Here is a 14481-nt window from a genome sequence, read left to right on the forward strand (position 1 = left end):
GGGTGGCAAGCGACAGCTTCATGGCAGGCAGGCAAGAGATGAGGGAAGGACGGAGCGGGCCGACGACGTTCAGGCAGAGAGCAAAGGTGTTTGCGGACCAGCGGAAACGACGCCGCCGCAACAGGGAGCGGGCCGGGCCGAGGCTTTTATCGTCCAGCAGACAGGATCGGGGCCATCCCCAAGGCAGCAGAGCAAAAGGAGGAAGGGTGGGTGAGGGTGGAAGGAACATTCCCGGGGGGGGAGGGTCAGCCAAGGGCGGGGGGAGCGCACACGGAAGCACGCCCCAGCCAGCAAGGAAGGGACAAGCCGAGGAAGGTCTTGTGGGAACTGGTGGAGTGCGGCATGGAGGCAGGCGACGGCGATCGACGAACAGTGGCAAGGTAGAGAATGCAGCAGAATGCAATGGTGAGCAACAGAATGCAGCAGAATGCAATGGAGAGCAGCGGTGCCTCTTGCGAACAGCCAGGAAGGGGTGGATGGGGACATGCGACCTCGGCGCAAGGCGTGAGATCACAAGAGGGGATGCGCCGCTGGCATTCAGGCAGTTCTGGTGCAAGCACACTGCACAAGGGGGGAAGAGCAGCACGACGCAGGCGACACAGCAAGATGCAAGAGGGAAGAGATGGCAGATGGGGGAGCAAGGCAGACAGGGGACAAGAGGAGACAGGCGACGCGACGACAGGGGCATCAAGGACACGCGACTGCCACGAAGGGAGATGCGCCGTCGCACAGGGCAGCAGCAGACAGAGCTAGCAGAGCAAGCAGAGCAAGCAGAGCAAGCAGAGCAAGCAGATGAGCAAGATCTCGCACAGGCCTTGCACAGGCCTTGCACAGGTCTCGCACAGCAGGCACAGTGCTGTACAGGTGCGAGATGCGAGGCGGAGCGATGGCGATCTCAACCCACAACCCATGCGGATGGACAGCAGCAGACACACAAGCAATCAGCAGCAGACACACGAGCAATCAGCAGCAGATACACGAGCAATCAGCAGCAAATGCCCCCCAGAGCAATTCACAACAACCGCACACCAGAACAACGACCAACACTTGTGCTCGCACAGAGGGGGCTCGCGCGGGCCGGTGCGACCGGACCCTGCACGCCTTGCTTTTCCTTTCCTCTTCCGATCGCGCTGAGGGCGCCTCGGGAGCGCACGAAGGGTCACGCGCAAGGCGGGTGGCCCCGTGGCGGACGGCCCTGTACAAGGCATCGTTACACCGGGCTGACGACCATATATAGACAGGCTGCGCAGGGCAAGGGTGCGGGTTGGGCAGAGTTAGGGCTCAATCAGATGTGGCGCAGTCGTGTGACGTGGAATGACGTCAGCGGGGTCTGACCTGCCACTTGCGTGCTCATCATGAACAGAGGTTGCTGGATTGCATCGTGTCTGCGCTGCTCGGATCGTTCTCTCATGCGCTGTTTCCGCCTTGATCGCGCAACTTCGTGGTGGCGGGCGGCATGCGGGTCGTGTGGATTGAATGATGCTGCGATCAGTGCATGCGCACGCAATCGAGTGCATGGGCCATTGGGGATAGCTCGGATCGTTGGGGGGGGGAGGTGCTTGGGGCCGCTCTGACAAACTCGCCATTGCCGATTCGCCCAGCGAATCCGGAAACCCGCTGTATCTGGGACATGCCCGAGGTCTCTGATTCGCCTGATAAGCCGCAGCACCCGACCGAACCCGACCGAACCCAGCTCGATGACGCAGCCACCTGTGCCGAGCCTTGCCCGATCCGCAGGATGATGCGCTGGCGTTGCTCACCGGCTCCTGCTCGGATCTGCCCGGCTGCTGGTGATTGAGCAGGCGAACGACTGGCCGAAGCCACCGGTGCTGCGCGTTGGGTGCTGGCGGATGCGACGCGGTGCTGGAGCGACCGATTGCGTGCGCGGCGATAGGCGATTGGCGGGTGCGACCGAAGAAGAACAGCGGCGAATGTGCGCCAAGCAACACGCAATGCGATGCGCGTCGACGTGTCAAATGGTGGCCGCGATTGCGCGAAGGTTCGTTTGGGTTCGGTGCGCAGCGCGACCACGCGGACAGCGAGTGGCGCTGGGGCCTCCACGCATCCGCATCAGCAGCATCAGCAGCATCAGCACTGTCGGAGTGCCTGGGGCGGCGAGGGAGACGGCTGTCGGGTGACAGCGCACACGAGCACGGTGGGTGCCCGTTTTGGCGGCCAAGGCGCCTGTGCGCGAGTGTGTGGATGTGCCTCCGTTGTTTGAGTTTGCGTTGTATCCCACAGCACCACAGCGACAGACGGCAACGCGCGCTGACACACACACCCACACACACACACACACACACACACACACACACACACACACACACACACACACACACACACAGACACACACAAACACTGGCCCCCACAGCCGCCAAGCTCCGTGGGGCTCCGGCCCGCTCCTGCGCCGGCTCTTTTGGGGGCAGCGGCCGCCTTCTGCCGCACCCGGCCGCCTTGACGCTTGCGCGAGCCCGACCAACCGCCTCGCCATTCGCTCCCCTCCGCCTCGTTTGGTTCATGTGGGACTGGCCGGATGACCCTCAGATGACCCTATTGTCGCCACTGTCCCCGCAAGCCGTCCGTCTCCGTTAAAAGTCGCCCGCGGCCGCCCTCCTTTGCGCCTTCTCGTTCGGCACCCTCCGTTGACTCCCCTTCGCTCCTGGCCTGCTGCTCTCGCCTCACCCAGAAAACTCTGCCTATATTTCTGGCCTGCCGCCCTCTGCTCTGTGCCGCGCCCGTCTCATCCGCCTTCGACTCTGCCTCTGCGCTTCGCCTTCTCTCCTGTTGTCTCTGGCTGCTTCTCCTCAAGACCGTCGCCTGGCACAGGCCCTCCAGACTCCCACCGCCACCCCCATCCACCTCTTCCACACCATCAACTCCTCCTCACACTCTCCCCTTCAGCCCCCCCTTCCTCGCCGTCTTTATCTGTTAGACCCTCTCTCCCTCTCTCCCTCTGTATTTATTGCGCTCCCTGGCCGCTAATTGGCTGGCTCCCATCGCTTTCTCCTCTTGGACGATCTGTTCTCCCAAGCACGGTCTCTCCTGACTGGCGCTGTCGTCCAACGCTCCTCCGCCTCCTCCTCCTCCTCCGCTGCTCCCGAGCTGCTCGCTACTGCCGCGCTCGAGTCCATCCCTCCGCCCGTCTAAGCTTCTCCGGCGCTTGTTGATTTCGTTTTTCGATTTGCATCCTCCCGAGGTCACTTCGAACAACCTTTTCAACCAAGCCACGATCTGACCTGCTTAGCCCTAATTATTCTTGACCTTGATTTCTTGATATCCTTACGTCTGTTTGCCCAAAGATCATCCACTGCCCAACATGGCTGCCTCCCTCTAAACCCCCCCTCATCCCCCGTACACACGTTTTTTCCTAACGGAGAAAGCATCACTCTTGCCAACCAGAATATGACTGTGATCTTTTCGATACATCACTCATCCGAGGTTCGTGTTGCTGTCCCCTATCGAGGGTCACTGTGGGTGCCATTCTTGCAGACACCTGGCTGTCCTGCTCCGATACCACCATCGCGCCTGCCCGTTCGACTGTGCATCACTTCTACCCGCCCTCTGTTCACCGTCGGCTTCGCATCGGTCGCCCTTATAAACTGCACGTCCTGCTCCTCTGCGTGGCCTGTCGCTGCTGATCAGGCTCCGTGCCTGTTGGTTCTCTCGCTAACCCTCCGCTTCTCTTTTCTTCTGCCCCTCTGTCCTTCGTGATCCGCCTGGCGCTGCGCACACTTGTCCACGCCGTGTCCTTGCCGTCCATCTCCATACTGCCTTCACCACCACCGCCAGCCTCGCCTCAAGGGATCTCCCTTCGCCTTCAATCTCTCTTCACTATAGCCATCATCGCCCTCTTCGGCTCCGTTCTGAATCACACGGCCCCGCAATTTTGAATTCCGAAATCTCTGAAAAAAAAGAACCAACTCTCTTCAAAAAACCGACCGCCCGCTCGCCTTTCTCGCTCATATCGCCTTCCGCCGCATCAGTAATCCCTCCAGAAGCCCCTCCTCCCGTATCTCCAGCCGCATCAGCCATGGACTTTGATCCCACCCTCAAGCTCTCAACCGTGATCGACCAGGGTCGATTGCGCCTCCTCTCCATTCTGGGCTCGGGCTCCTTCGCCATCGTCTACCTCGCCGAGGACACCGAGACCCGCAAGCGCTATGCCGTCAAGTGCCTCTACAAGGAGGGCCTGACCAAGGAGCAGCTCTCTCTCCAGCGCCAAGAAATCGACTTTATGCAAACCGTCGGTCGCCACCCCAGCATTGCCCAGATGATCCGCACCATCGACGATGTCGACTGCCTCTACCTCGTCCTCGAGTACTGCGCCACCGATCTCTACGAGGTCATTTCGGACTTTGGCCCGCTCGATCCTGCCGTCGTCAAGTCCATCTTTGAGCAGCTCGCCAGCGCTCTGCTCTACTGCCATTCGCGCGGCATCTACCACCGCGACATCAAGCCCGAAAACGTCCTCGTCGTCGACCCCGTCCGAAACCACTACGACGACATGTCGGTCCGTCTCACGGATTTTGGACTGGCTGCCACCGAAAAGTACCAGACCGACATTGGCTGCGGCTCGCTGCGCTATATGTCTCCCGAGTGCATCGGCCTGCACGGCTCGACCGGCTACACCTCGGCCGCCAACGATGTCTGGGGAATGGGCATCCTGCTCTTCAACATGGCCACCGGCCGCAATCCCTGGGTCGAGCCCAGCCAGACCGACACGAGCTTCGCGTACGTGCTCGAGCACGGCGTCGGTGCCCTCAAGGAGATGTTTGGTCTCACCGACCAGTTCACCGACATTCTGTGCCAAGTTTTTACATCCGAGTCCAAGCGCTGCTCCTTGTACACACTGCGATCCTTGGTCCGACGGGTGGACCAATTTGTGGAAAACTATGATGACTATGATGAGCTGCAGTTTGCCTTTGAGCAGCACACCATCTCCGAGACCAAGGCTCGCCCCCTGTCGCCCCCTGCCTCCGTCGTGCCTGCCACCGGCGCGACCCTCTGCAGCGCCCCGAGCAACTCGTCCTGGTGGTCCGAGAGCGACGAAATGGACTTTGACACCCTGCCCGTCTTCGAAGACTCGGTCTCCAAGCCCGACGATGTCTCCAGCAGCCCTGCCTCGGCCAGCACCTGCAGCAAGTCCGATGCCCGCATCTCATCCAACAGCGGCAGTGGCGTTTCTCGCCAAGTCCTTGCCGCTCCTGGCTCAACGCCGATTTCGATCGCGACTGCTGCTGCCGTCCCGATCCCCGCGTCGATCTCTGTCTATGATGCTGCCAAGGCCCGCAACGTCTTTGCCGAGACCAGCATGGCTCCCATCGCTTCCTCGCCCGGAAAGAGCCGCCGCCGCCACCGCCACCGCAACAAGGCCAGCAAGAAGGTTGGCGTCGATGCCACAAAGCCCACCGGCGCTGCCCTGGCTGCTCGTGCCCTCAACGAGAGTCTGAGCGGCATCTACTCGTCCGCCGTCTCTGCCGTCCAAACCCTGCATTCGTACATGTTCCGAACCCTGTCCTCGTCCTCGGACTGTCTGAGCCAGTTCAGCGAAGGGTCTGTGGTCGCGAGCACGACCAAGACCCCGATGATGGCCTGTACCATGCGCCTCTGAGACGGTGCCCTGGCCATTTCGCTGGTCTGTGCTTGGCCGCTCCCCCCTGTGGCTTGTTGGACAAGTCGTCTGCATCAACCTACCAACGCTCGACCAGCCTGTCCGGATCCTGTCAGGCTCTCCACTATGCACCACCGCCGGCACCGTCCACTCTTTCTTTCCCATCGTCCTCCCTCACCCCTTCACCCATTCACCGTCTCCCGCCCCCCCCTTTCACCGAGCCGAGCCCGATCAATATACGCACCATAAATGACAATGATCCCATAGTGTTGCCTCTCACCCTCTTTTCTGCTTGTTTCTGTGTTGCTCCCCCCCCCATTTTTTGCTTTGATTTGTTTCGAATGGACCCTTCTCACCTCCTATCTCATACCATAGCCAGATACAGAAAAAAGAAACCGAGAACCGCGTCAGCACATGTCCTGTTCTTCCCTTTCTCTCTTGTCTTATGGTAGCTCCCGTTGCGCTCCCGTTTCTGGTCCGTTTGCTTCCTCTTCGATCATGTGCTTGTGACATACTTTACGTGATTTGTTTTATTTTTGTTTGCCTTGCCTGGCTTCCCTCTCCCCCGGGCTTTTTGCGCTTTTCCAAGTCGGGTTTGGCATCAACTCATCGCATGTGTGTTGAGCCGACCAGACTAACCAACCAATCAACCAAGCAACCAACCAACCCATCAATCAATCAACCAGCCAATCGATGACAAAAAAATGTTCAAGTGTGGAGTTTGCCGATTGCAATATATCGAAAGTTGTGCTGATATTTGACCTGGTGTTCTTATTCTGCGGAGGCGGGTTGGGTGGCCGTGAATCCCACGCCATGCACAGCGCTGATCGGTGGGACAGGCCCCTTGTCTTGGCCAACCCCAGCCAAACCCAGCCCAGGCGCCGGAGGCGCGATGTCTGTATCACCCACGTGGCCAACGGGCCAAGACAGCCAACCTGCAACAGAGGGCCTTTGCAACCCAGCGGGGGCTCCCATGAAGCGGCGAAAACAGGGGTGTGGCAAATCGTGGGTTTTTGTTGCCGCAGTCTCCGTCACAGCGCCGTGGGTCGCGGGCTATATATAGCAAGCTTGGTCGTCCCTCTCCCTCGATATTGCACGTCGGGTCATTCGAACACAAGCGCTATCTTTCAATCCTCGTCGTCCAGCTTGTCCCCGCTCGCCATGTCGCAGCCCCAGTCCAAGGGCACCAAGGCCGCCATGGGATACCATCCCACCACCATCGGCACCCGCTCGCCCAACCCTCTCGGCTTCCTGTTCCTGTCGTGGCTGCTGCCGCTGCTGCGGCTCGGAGCCTCGCGCCCGCTCGTCTTCGAGGACCTCTATTCCATGAAGCCCAAGAGCCGGGCCTCGTCGCTGAGCCAAGCCCTCGAGGCCTCTCTGCGGGCTGCCCCTGGTGCCGCGGATGCATCGCAGCCTCCCTCCAAGACGGCCTACTCCCGTGCCTTCATGAAGTCGTTCCTGCCCCGATGGTGAATGCCACTGCCTCGCATGCTCTTGTTCCGGGGGGGGGATTGCTGAATGCCGGCTGCCACTCACTCATCCACTCGGCCATTCATGCATCCACTCACTCACCCACTTACCCTTGTCTGTTCCCTATCCTTCCCCTTCCCCTCGTTCCGGTTCCGGTCGCTTGACATCCAAGGTTCCTGGGCTTTGTCTTCTCGGCAACCGGCATGCTCGCCACAGTCGCCATCCCGCTCCTCATGCGCCAGATCGTCCTCAATCTCTCGGGACAGCCCACCTTTGTCCAGAACCCGTACGGACTGGCCTTCCTCATGTTCGGATGCACGCTCGCTGCCGCAGTCTGCGCCGCTACCAGCACCCAGATCATGACGGGCATCGCCATCGATGTCCGCACCAGCCTCATTGGCTTGATCTACCAGAAGGCGCTGCGGCTCTCGGTCAAGGCATCCAAGAAGTTTGATGAGGTGCCATACTCGTCGTTCTCTGGTGTTGTGCATCGGATGATTCGGCCTCGCCACATCCAACTACACCGCATGTACCCCCAACGCATCCGTCTGTGTCCTGTCAAGGCTGCTGCCCGGTCCTGGTCGCCCACATCGACTGGATTTTATCGGCCTGCCTGCACACAGACTCGTCCACACAGACTCGCCCGCGGCAACTGACTCGCTCGCGCTCATCGGTTTCTCCAGGGTGCCCAACTTGTCTTTGTCAATGTCGACAGCCAGGCCGTATACGACACCATCATTTACTTTGACTCGTGCATCAACACTACGGTCCAGGTAGAGTTGCATCTCACCATGGATGAGGTCCACGGCTGGATGAGGTCCACGGCTGGCTCGCTGGCCGTGCAATCGGGAGCGATGACCGTCATGATTGACTCGCCGGCTGATGTGGCGCAATCATGCCCTCCCTCTCTCACCCGACGCAGATTGCCCTGGTGATCTACTTCATATACACCCTGATCGGACACTACATCCTGATTTCCGTCTATGTGATGCTCGGCGCCCTAGTCCTGCTTGCGGCTTGCACCGTCTTTCTGACGCAAAGCCAGAAGAAGATGCTCGCCAACAACGACGACCGCCTCAATCTCATCCGCGAGGTGTTCATGAACATCAAGATGATCAAGCTGCGCGGATGGGAGCTCATCTTCGAGTCCAAGATCGACGTTATCCGGTATGCCCCAGCTCTGACCATTCGTTTCTCTCCACCGTGCCCAAATATGCGCATCGCTGATCCACCTGCGCGTGCTCCCTCGATTCCCCTCCCATCGATCAGCGAGAAGATGATGCGAGGCATCAGCGCGTACTTGATCAGCACTCTGCTTCTGATCGCTGTCATTATTGTAAGCGAAGCCGTGCTGGGTTAGGTCAAACAAGAGCTTTCGACTGTCTCCGGCTGGCAGTCACAGAGCCATTCACCCCAGATATCGCTGGCTGCGGTGTGGTAATGTCCCAGTCCCATTCAAGGTGCTGCACGCCTCTAACCAGCTCACTCCCTTGTTGCTCTCAGGCAGTTCCGCTTCTTTTGCCCGTCATTACTTTCATCGTCTACTCGGTAAGTGTGTTTATTGTGCTTGCTGCGAGCCTTTCTGCGACGATTGTTTATGCCAATACACTCCGTCAGCCATCAGCCACTCACAGTCACCTGTTCCACTGCAGATGAATGGCAATCCTATGCTTCCAGAAGTTGTCTTCCCGACCTTGACATTCTTTGTCATGCTCATCGCCCCTCTCGACATTCTCCCGTTCAGCTATGGGTATGTCGCTGCAATCGTGCGTCGCAGCTCTGTTCTTGCATGATGTGTTCTCCGCGTTATCGATGCGGACTTCATTCTGGATTGTGCTGACCATGCCGACTTGGATCCGCAATCGATCCACCTGCGTCGCTCTGATGCTGCTTCTCCGACGATCAGTAAATTTGCCCAGGGCCTTGTCTCCTGGAATCGACTCGTGGCTTTCTTCAATGCCGAGGAGTCGTCTGGTGACTCGGCTCCGCTGCTGGCTGCCGATGTTTCCACGAACATATCCGCGGCCATCGCACTCAAGGACTGCACCTTCCGTTGGGAGACCAGCGAAGAACCCAGCACGAAGGACGACGCAAAGAAGAGTTTTGGGTTCAACAAGAGCAAGCGCGACCCCAAAGAAGAGTCTGTGCAGGACAGCAACCTTGATTCTCCGTTGACCCAGGGGGCTGATGATGCACCCGCGACTAAGCCTGCGTTCTCGTTCGAGGGCCTTGACGTTGAAATCGCCCGTGGATCTCTGACCGCTATCGTTGGCCGCGTTGGCTCGGGCAAGTCGTCCCTCCTGACGGCTGTCTCTGGACAGATGACCAAGGTCCAGGGCACCGTCCATGTCAACGGCAAGCTCGCCTACTGCAGCCAGCAGCCCTGGATCCAGGCCGCCAGCATCCGCGCCAACATCCAGTTTGTGTCTCCCGAGTACGACGAGAAGCGCATGGCCGAGGTCATCACCGCATGTGGCCTCGAAGCCGACATGGCCCAGCTTGCCGGCGGCATCGACACCCAGATCGGCGAAAAGGGCATCAATCTCTCTGGTGGCCAGAATGCCCGAGTTGCCCTGGCCCGTGCCGTGTACAGCGACGCCGACATCTACCTGCTCGACGATCCCCTCGGTAAGTCGCCACACGATGCCAGTGGATTGCCCAAGCTCATGCTGCTGTCTGTGCTGCTCATGTGGTTGTTCGCATCGCTGCCCATGTGGCTCGATGGCGTCCACCCACTCTTGCATCGACACCATCCTGCACACTATCGCCATGGTTCCTGCCCACCCCCCACACACGTACTCATCATCACTGTTCATCGACCCGATGTCTCTCTCCGCATCGATACCGATCCGTCCAGCCGCACTCGACTCCCATGTCGGCAAACATGTGTTTGACAAGTGCATCGGCCCCAAGGGCATGCTCTCCAGCAAGACACGAGTGCTCGTCACCCACCAGCTCCACGTTCTGCCCTCGGTCGATCGCATCATCGTCTTTGACAATGGCCGCATCGTCGAGTCTGGAAGATACTCGGAGCTCCTTGCCAAGCCCGAGGGACACCTCAAAGAGATGGTCCAAGACCACAAGGTGTGCATCTGCATCCGGGCTTTGTGATCTTGCTGTGGGTGATGGCGAGGCAACAGGTCCCGATGATGATGTTTGGCATGTACGACAGACTACCGCCCGTTGCTGACGATTATCTCTGCTGCTTGACGATTGTCTCTGCTGCTCAGTTTGACTCTGACGACGAGCAGGAGCAAGAAGATACCAAGGCCGCTCAGTCAAAGGAGACGAAGGAGAAGACAGAGGCTGGAGAGGCCAAGGATCTGATCGAGGAGGAGGAGATCGAGACGGGCGACGTCCGTGGAAAGACCTATGTAAGTTGACTGGACCAGCAAATACTTTGAACGCATCGATCTGCTCACAGCCCAATAACGCTCTCTGGCGCGCTCAGGTGGACTTTTTCAGATACTCTGGCCGATACTGGGCCGTCTCACTCATGGCACTTCTGTTAGCCATGTTCACTGGATTCGGATTGGCGGGAATGATCTACCTCAAGTAAGCGACTGCTCTTGTCCTCTCAGCGGTACCACTGGGTAGAAAACTGCAATCGGGTTTCTTGGAGGATACGCTGACACAGCCATCTGCTCCGCCCTGTCGCATCTCACAGCCAGTGGATCCTCGATTCAGCGAATGGCATCGATAGCATCTACCGAACCCTTTACATCATTATGTCGCTGCTTGAGACTTTCAGCTGCAGTAAGATGCGATTTGCATGTATGATGCCCGTCATACATCGAGGTTGACTTGTTGCTGACAGTTTGTCCTCCCCTGGCATTGCTCCAGTTTCTTACTACTTTGTCGGTGGCTTCAAGTAGGTTTGACTTGTACAGGAGGTGCTCCGGGGAATGATTCGGCGGCGCCGACGGCAACGTGACACTGACATCTCGCCCACAGCTCCATCGTTGGATCGCGCAAGATTCACAAGCTGGTCATCAAGAAGCTGCTCAACTTTCCGATGCACTTTTTCGAGACCCAGGTGCGTTTGACACTGCCCACTGGATCCCTGTGAGACCTGGCAAGTGCTTTGCGATCCCCGAGCCGACCCATGGTCTCACCCTCCACTTTATCCCATCGCTCAGCCGCTCGGCAGAATCCTCAACAGACTCAGCAAGGACATTGAGATGCTCGATCAAAGTAGGTTGATCTGCTCTGTTAGTCGGTATGATGTAGAGTTATCTGGCCCGTTGCACTCGGGTACGGAAGTTGAAAGTCGACACTGACTCCAAGGCTTTCCACAGCACTCTGGAACATTGTTCAGGGCGTGTGTATCATGGGCATTCTTGTTCTCAGAGGTTCGGTAATCACCGCCTATGCCACCCCATGGATCATCAGTAAGCATCTCGCGATGTATTGCATCTGTGCTCGAGTGGTCTGCCCATGCGCTCTAACTCCGCACTTGTTGATCCCGTGCTCCAGTCGAGCTTGTGATCCTGGTGGTTGCTGTCTACTACATCTTCAAGTTCTACCGGTACGACTCGCGCGTCTCGAATAGCTGTGGCAGAGTGATATCAGTGCGGTGCTAATCCTGGCTTCTCCCCGGCCAACAGTGCATCGGTCCGCCAGCTCAAGCGCCTCGATTCCAACATGGTGAGTAGCACCACATCGCCACGCATGTTTGGCGCTGTTCTGTGGTGTCGTTCATAGCCCACTCGACTCGCTGCATTCGTGATTCTGGCTACATACGCTGTGGCAACTCACACACTACTCGCCTATGCCACTCATCTCTCGCCAATACGCCATGCTGTCCGCCAATCCCCCATGTCTCGGCTTGCTTGCAACAGAGGAGCCCGCTCTATGCGTTCATCTCCGAGTCCTTCAGCGGCGTCTCGGTCATCCGTGCCTTCCATGTATGTGTCCATGCCGAAATGTATCGCCCGCTCTGCCTGTCATGGATCGTGCTTGTCATGGATCGCGCTTGTCATGGATCGTGTCTGTCCTGTATCGCGTCCATCCCAAGACCATGCCAAGCACAGCCCAGTGCTGACTCTCTTTGCCTTTGTCGCAGGCCCAAGAGACCTTCATCGAGCGACAGCACCGCTTGATCGACGACTCGAATGCACCATTCTATCTCAACCAGCTGTGCGCCATCTGGCTCCGTGTGTGGATTGCGGTGAGCATGGTGCACTCTGGGTCGCGTGTGTTTGGCGCAGGTCCATCGATAGGTCGATCCATTGCACTCCGGCAACTGACGCCTGTTTCATCCCACGCCAGTCATCCATGTCTTTGATCACGCTCGCAACTATCCTGATTGCTATCGGAACCAAAGTTCCTCCTTCGACCGTGGCTCTCGCCTTGTCGTGTGCTGTGGATATTCCCAGTCAGCTCATTGTGAGTACTCGAGTTTGACGATGTCCTGTGCCTGCTACTGAGGCCGCTTCCCACATTGCTGTACTATGCAAGCGTCCCTCCTTTCTCCATTTTGCGACGCCGTCCCGCCTCGCGTCGCTGCGCAAATCGCTGCTTGGGTGCGTCTGCGTTTGACACGAGTGTGACTGGATCCATCTTGGTCGACTTGCCAGAACTTTGGCCAGGCTTTCAGTCTGTTTGAACAAGGCATGAACACCATCGAGCGCCTGGTCCACTACATCGAGAACATTGACGGCGAGGCCCCAAGAAAGTGTGAGGCCGTCGATCCCCCGTCCGAGTGGCCCAGCAAGGGCGAGATCCAGATCAAGGACCTTGCCGTGGCCTACCCGAGCCATCCCGATCGGCTTGTTCTGAAGAACCTGAGCCTCGAGATCAAGGCAGGCGAGAAGATTGGCGTCGTTGGACGCACCGGCAGTGGCAAGAGCACCCTGCTGACGGTCCTGTTCCGTCTGCTGGATCCCGTCGGCGGCGAGATCACCATCGATGGATTCAGTACGTCCCTGCACCATGCCGATATGCAATTGCGCATCTCCCGCAACTGTCCAGCTCTGGTTGCGCGTTAGAGAGCAATCTGCACACTGCAGATCGCCTCTGGTCACCCTCTGCATATGGAGACTCACCTTGCACTCGAGGCTGTGCTTTGGTGCGCAATCGTCGCTCGCGCCACACCAGCCGATCGGGAATGCAAAATACTCACTGCCATCCTTGCCATCCAGAAACGGGCAACATTGGCCTGCACACGCTCCGCCAGCGCCTCCAGATCATTCCGCAAGAGCCCATCCTGTTCTCGGGCACCATCCGCTCCAACATCGACATCGAGGGCAAGTTTGGCGATGCCGAGATCTGGGAGTCGATTGGGGTATGTGACACTTCTGAGCGCGGTGCTGGTGCCGTGCTGCATGGCCATCCCGCAGGACTGATTGTGTCGGAGCAACTCGTACTCACCCAGCGATGCGACCGCCACCGTGGCTGTTGCCTTTAGTTTGTCGGCTTGACCGACTACATCTCCAGTCTGCCCGAGAAGCTCGACTCTGCCGTCACGACGGGTGGCCAGGTGGGTGTGCTTGATGAGCGCTGGGAACGCAACGCTGGTCCGGGAGTCGATGGGATGTGGACTGCACAAAGCGGGCAGGAGAAGCGGCCGCCTCCTCCCGTTGGACCATGAGCAGTTGCCTTCTCACGCTCACCGCATATATGGCTCGTGCTGGGGAAGTGTGTCTGCTCTCTGACCAATCATACTGACTGATTCTCACCTCGTCACGACAGAACCTCTCCGTGGGCCAGAGACAGCTGCTCTGTCTGGCCCGTGCCATCATCTGCAAGCCCAAGATCCTGGTCATGGACGAAGCCTCGAGTGCCGTCGACGCCATGTCAGACACCTTGATCCAGAAGGCCATCAAGAGCAACTTTGCCGATTCGACCGTGATCAGCATCGCGCACCGACGTAAGTACAGGCACACTTGCTCATCGAGACAAGGCAGGGTCGCAAGCGACAGGGGCTTGCCGTTGCGACCGAGGGATGGTCGGAATCGATGGACAGCTGCTGACGCCTCGCTGGTTCACTCGCATGCATCCCCGCGGACTCGGAGCAGTGAATACCATCGCCGACTTTGACCGCATCATTGTGCTCGATGCGGGCAACATTGCCGAGATGGGCACGCCGCACGAACTACTCGCCAAGGAAGGCGGTCTGTTTGCTGAGATGGCCAATGCAACGGGTCCGTCGAACGTGCTCAGGCTCCAGGAAGTCGCTGCCCAGCACTCGCACTCGACCCTGAACGAGCTGTGATGGCGGCGCAAATGTCGCTGTCCGGGCGTGCTGGGATAGCTCGGCGACAGAAACCAGTGCTGCATTCTCCGTTGCCCATCGCCGTCGCCAGCAGCGTCATCCTGTGCATGCTGGTAATATGAAGATCGATTCCACAGCTGCGTCGATCACCTTTGAACAAGGCTACACTCGCTCTGATCTCGTC

The 14481-nt window shown here is 58.5% G+C and overlaps 2 protein-coding genes across 2 annotated transcripts; both read left to right on the plus strand.

Moving 5' to 3' along the window:
• Positions 1-3905: 3905 nt before the first annotated feature.
• On the plus strand, positions 3906-4565 carry BJ171DRAFT_503060 (kinase-like domain-containing protein; the record flags this gene model as incomplete). Its single annotated transcript, XM_053110835.1, has 1 exon — positions 3906-4565. A coding segment is annotated over exon 1 (535 nt), but the record flags the coding sequence as incomplete, so codon positions are not given.
• A 2611-nt stretch (positions 4566-7176) lies between these two features.
• Positions 7177-14460, plus strand: BJ171DRAFT_83511 (P-loop containing nucleoside triphosphate hydrolase protein). The gene is made up of 25 exons (XM_053115921.1): positions 7177-7539; positions 7765-7854; positions 8004-8248; positions 8351-8417; positions 8585-8629; positions 8734-8831; positions 8988-9709; positions 9939-10165; positions 10312-10455; positions 10533-10636; positions 10749-10837; positions 10925-10952; positions 11036-11117; positions 11221-11275; positions 11380-11472; positions 11558-11609; positions 11689-11728; positions 11923-11988; positions 12147-12251; positions 12353-12469; positions 12661-13000; positions 13225-13367; positions 13491-13562; positions 13775-13952; positions 14101-14460. Exons 1-25 carry the CDS (start codon positions 7285-7287, stop codon positions 14295-14297), a joined length of 3654 nt encoding a protein of 1217 aa, XP_052967209.1. The 5' UTR covers positions 7177-7284; the 3' UTR covers positions 14298-14460.
• The last annotated feature ends 21 nt before the right edge of the window (positions 14461-14481 follow it).

The sequence above is a fragment of the Polychytrium aggregatum genome (assembly GCF_025602895.1).
Source record: "Polychytrium aggregatum strain JEL109 chromosome Unknown BJ171scaffold_16, whole genome shotgun sequence".
NCBI lineage: Eukaryota > Fungi > Chytridiomycota > Chytridiomycetes > Polychytriales > Polychytrium > Polychytrium aggregatum.

Bases quoted from the DNA above. Each gene is read 5' to 3' on its own strand.
- BJ171DRAFT_83511 (XM_053115921.1), top strand. From the start codon at position 7,285: ATGCTCGCCACAGTCGCCATCCCGCTCCTCATGCGCCAGATCGTCCTC. The intron at 7,855-8,003 runs GTAGAGTTGCAT...CACCCGACGCAG, and splicing joins GCATCAACACTACGGTCCAG to ATTGCCCTGGTGATCTACTT. The intron at 9,710-9,938 runs GTAAGTCGCCAC...CGATCCGTCCAG, and splicing joins CCTGCTCGACGATCCCCTCG to CCGCACTCGACTCCCATGTC.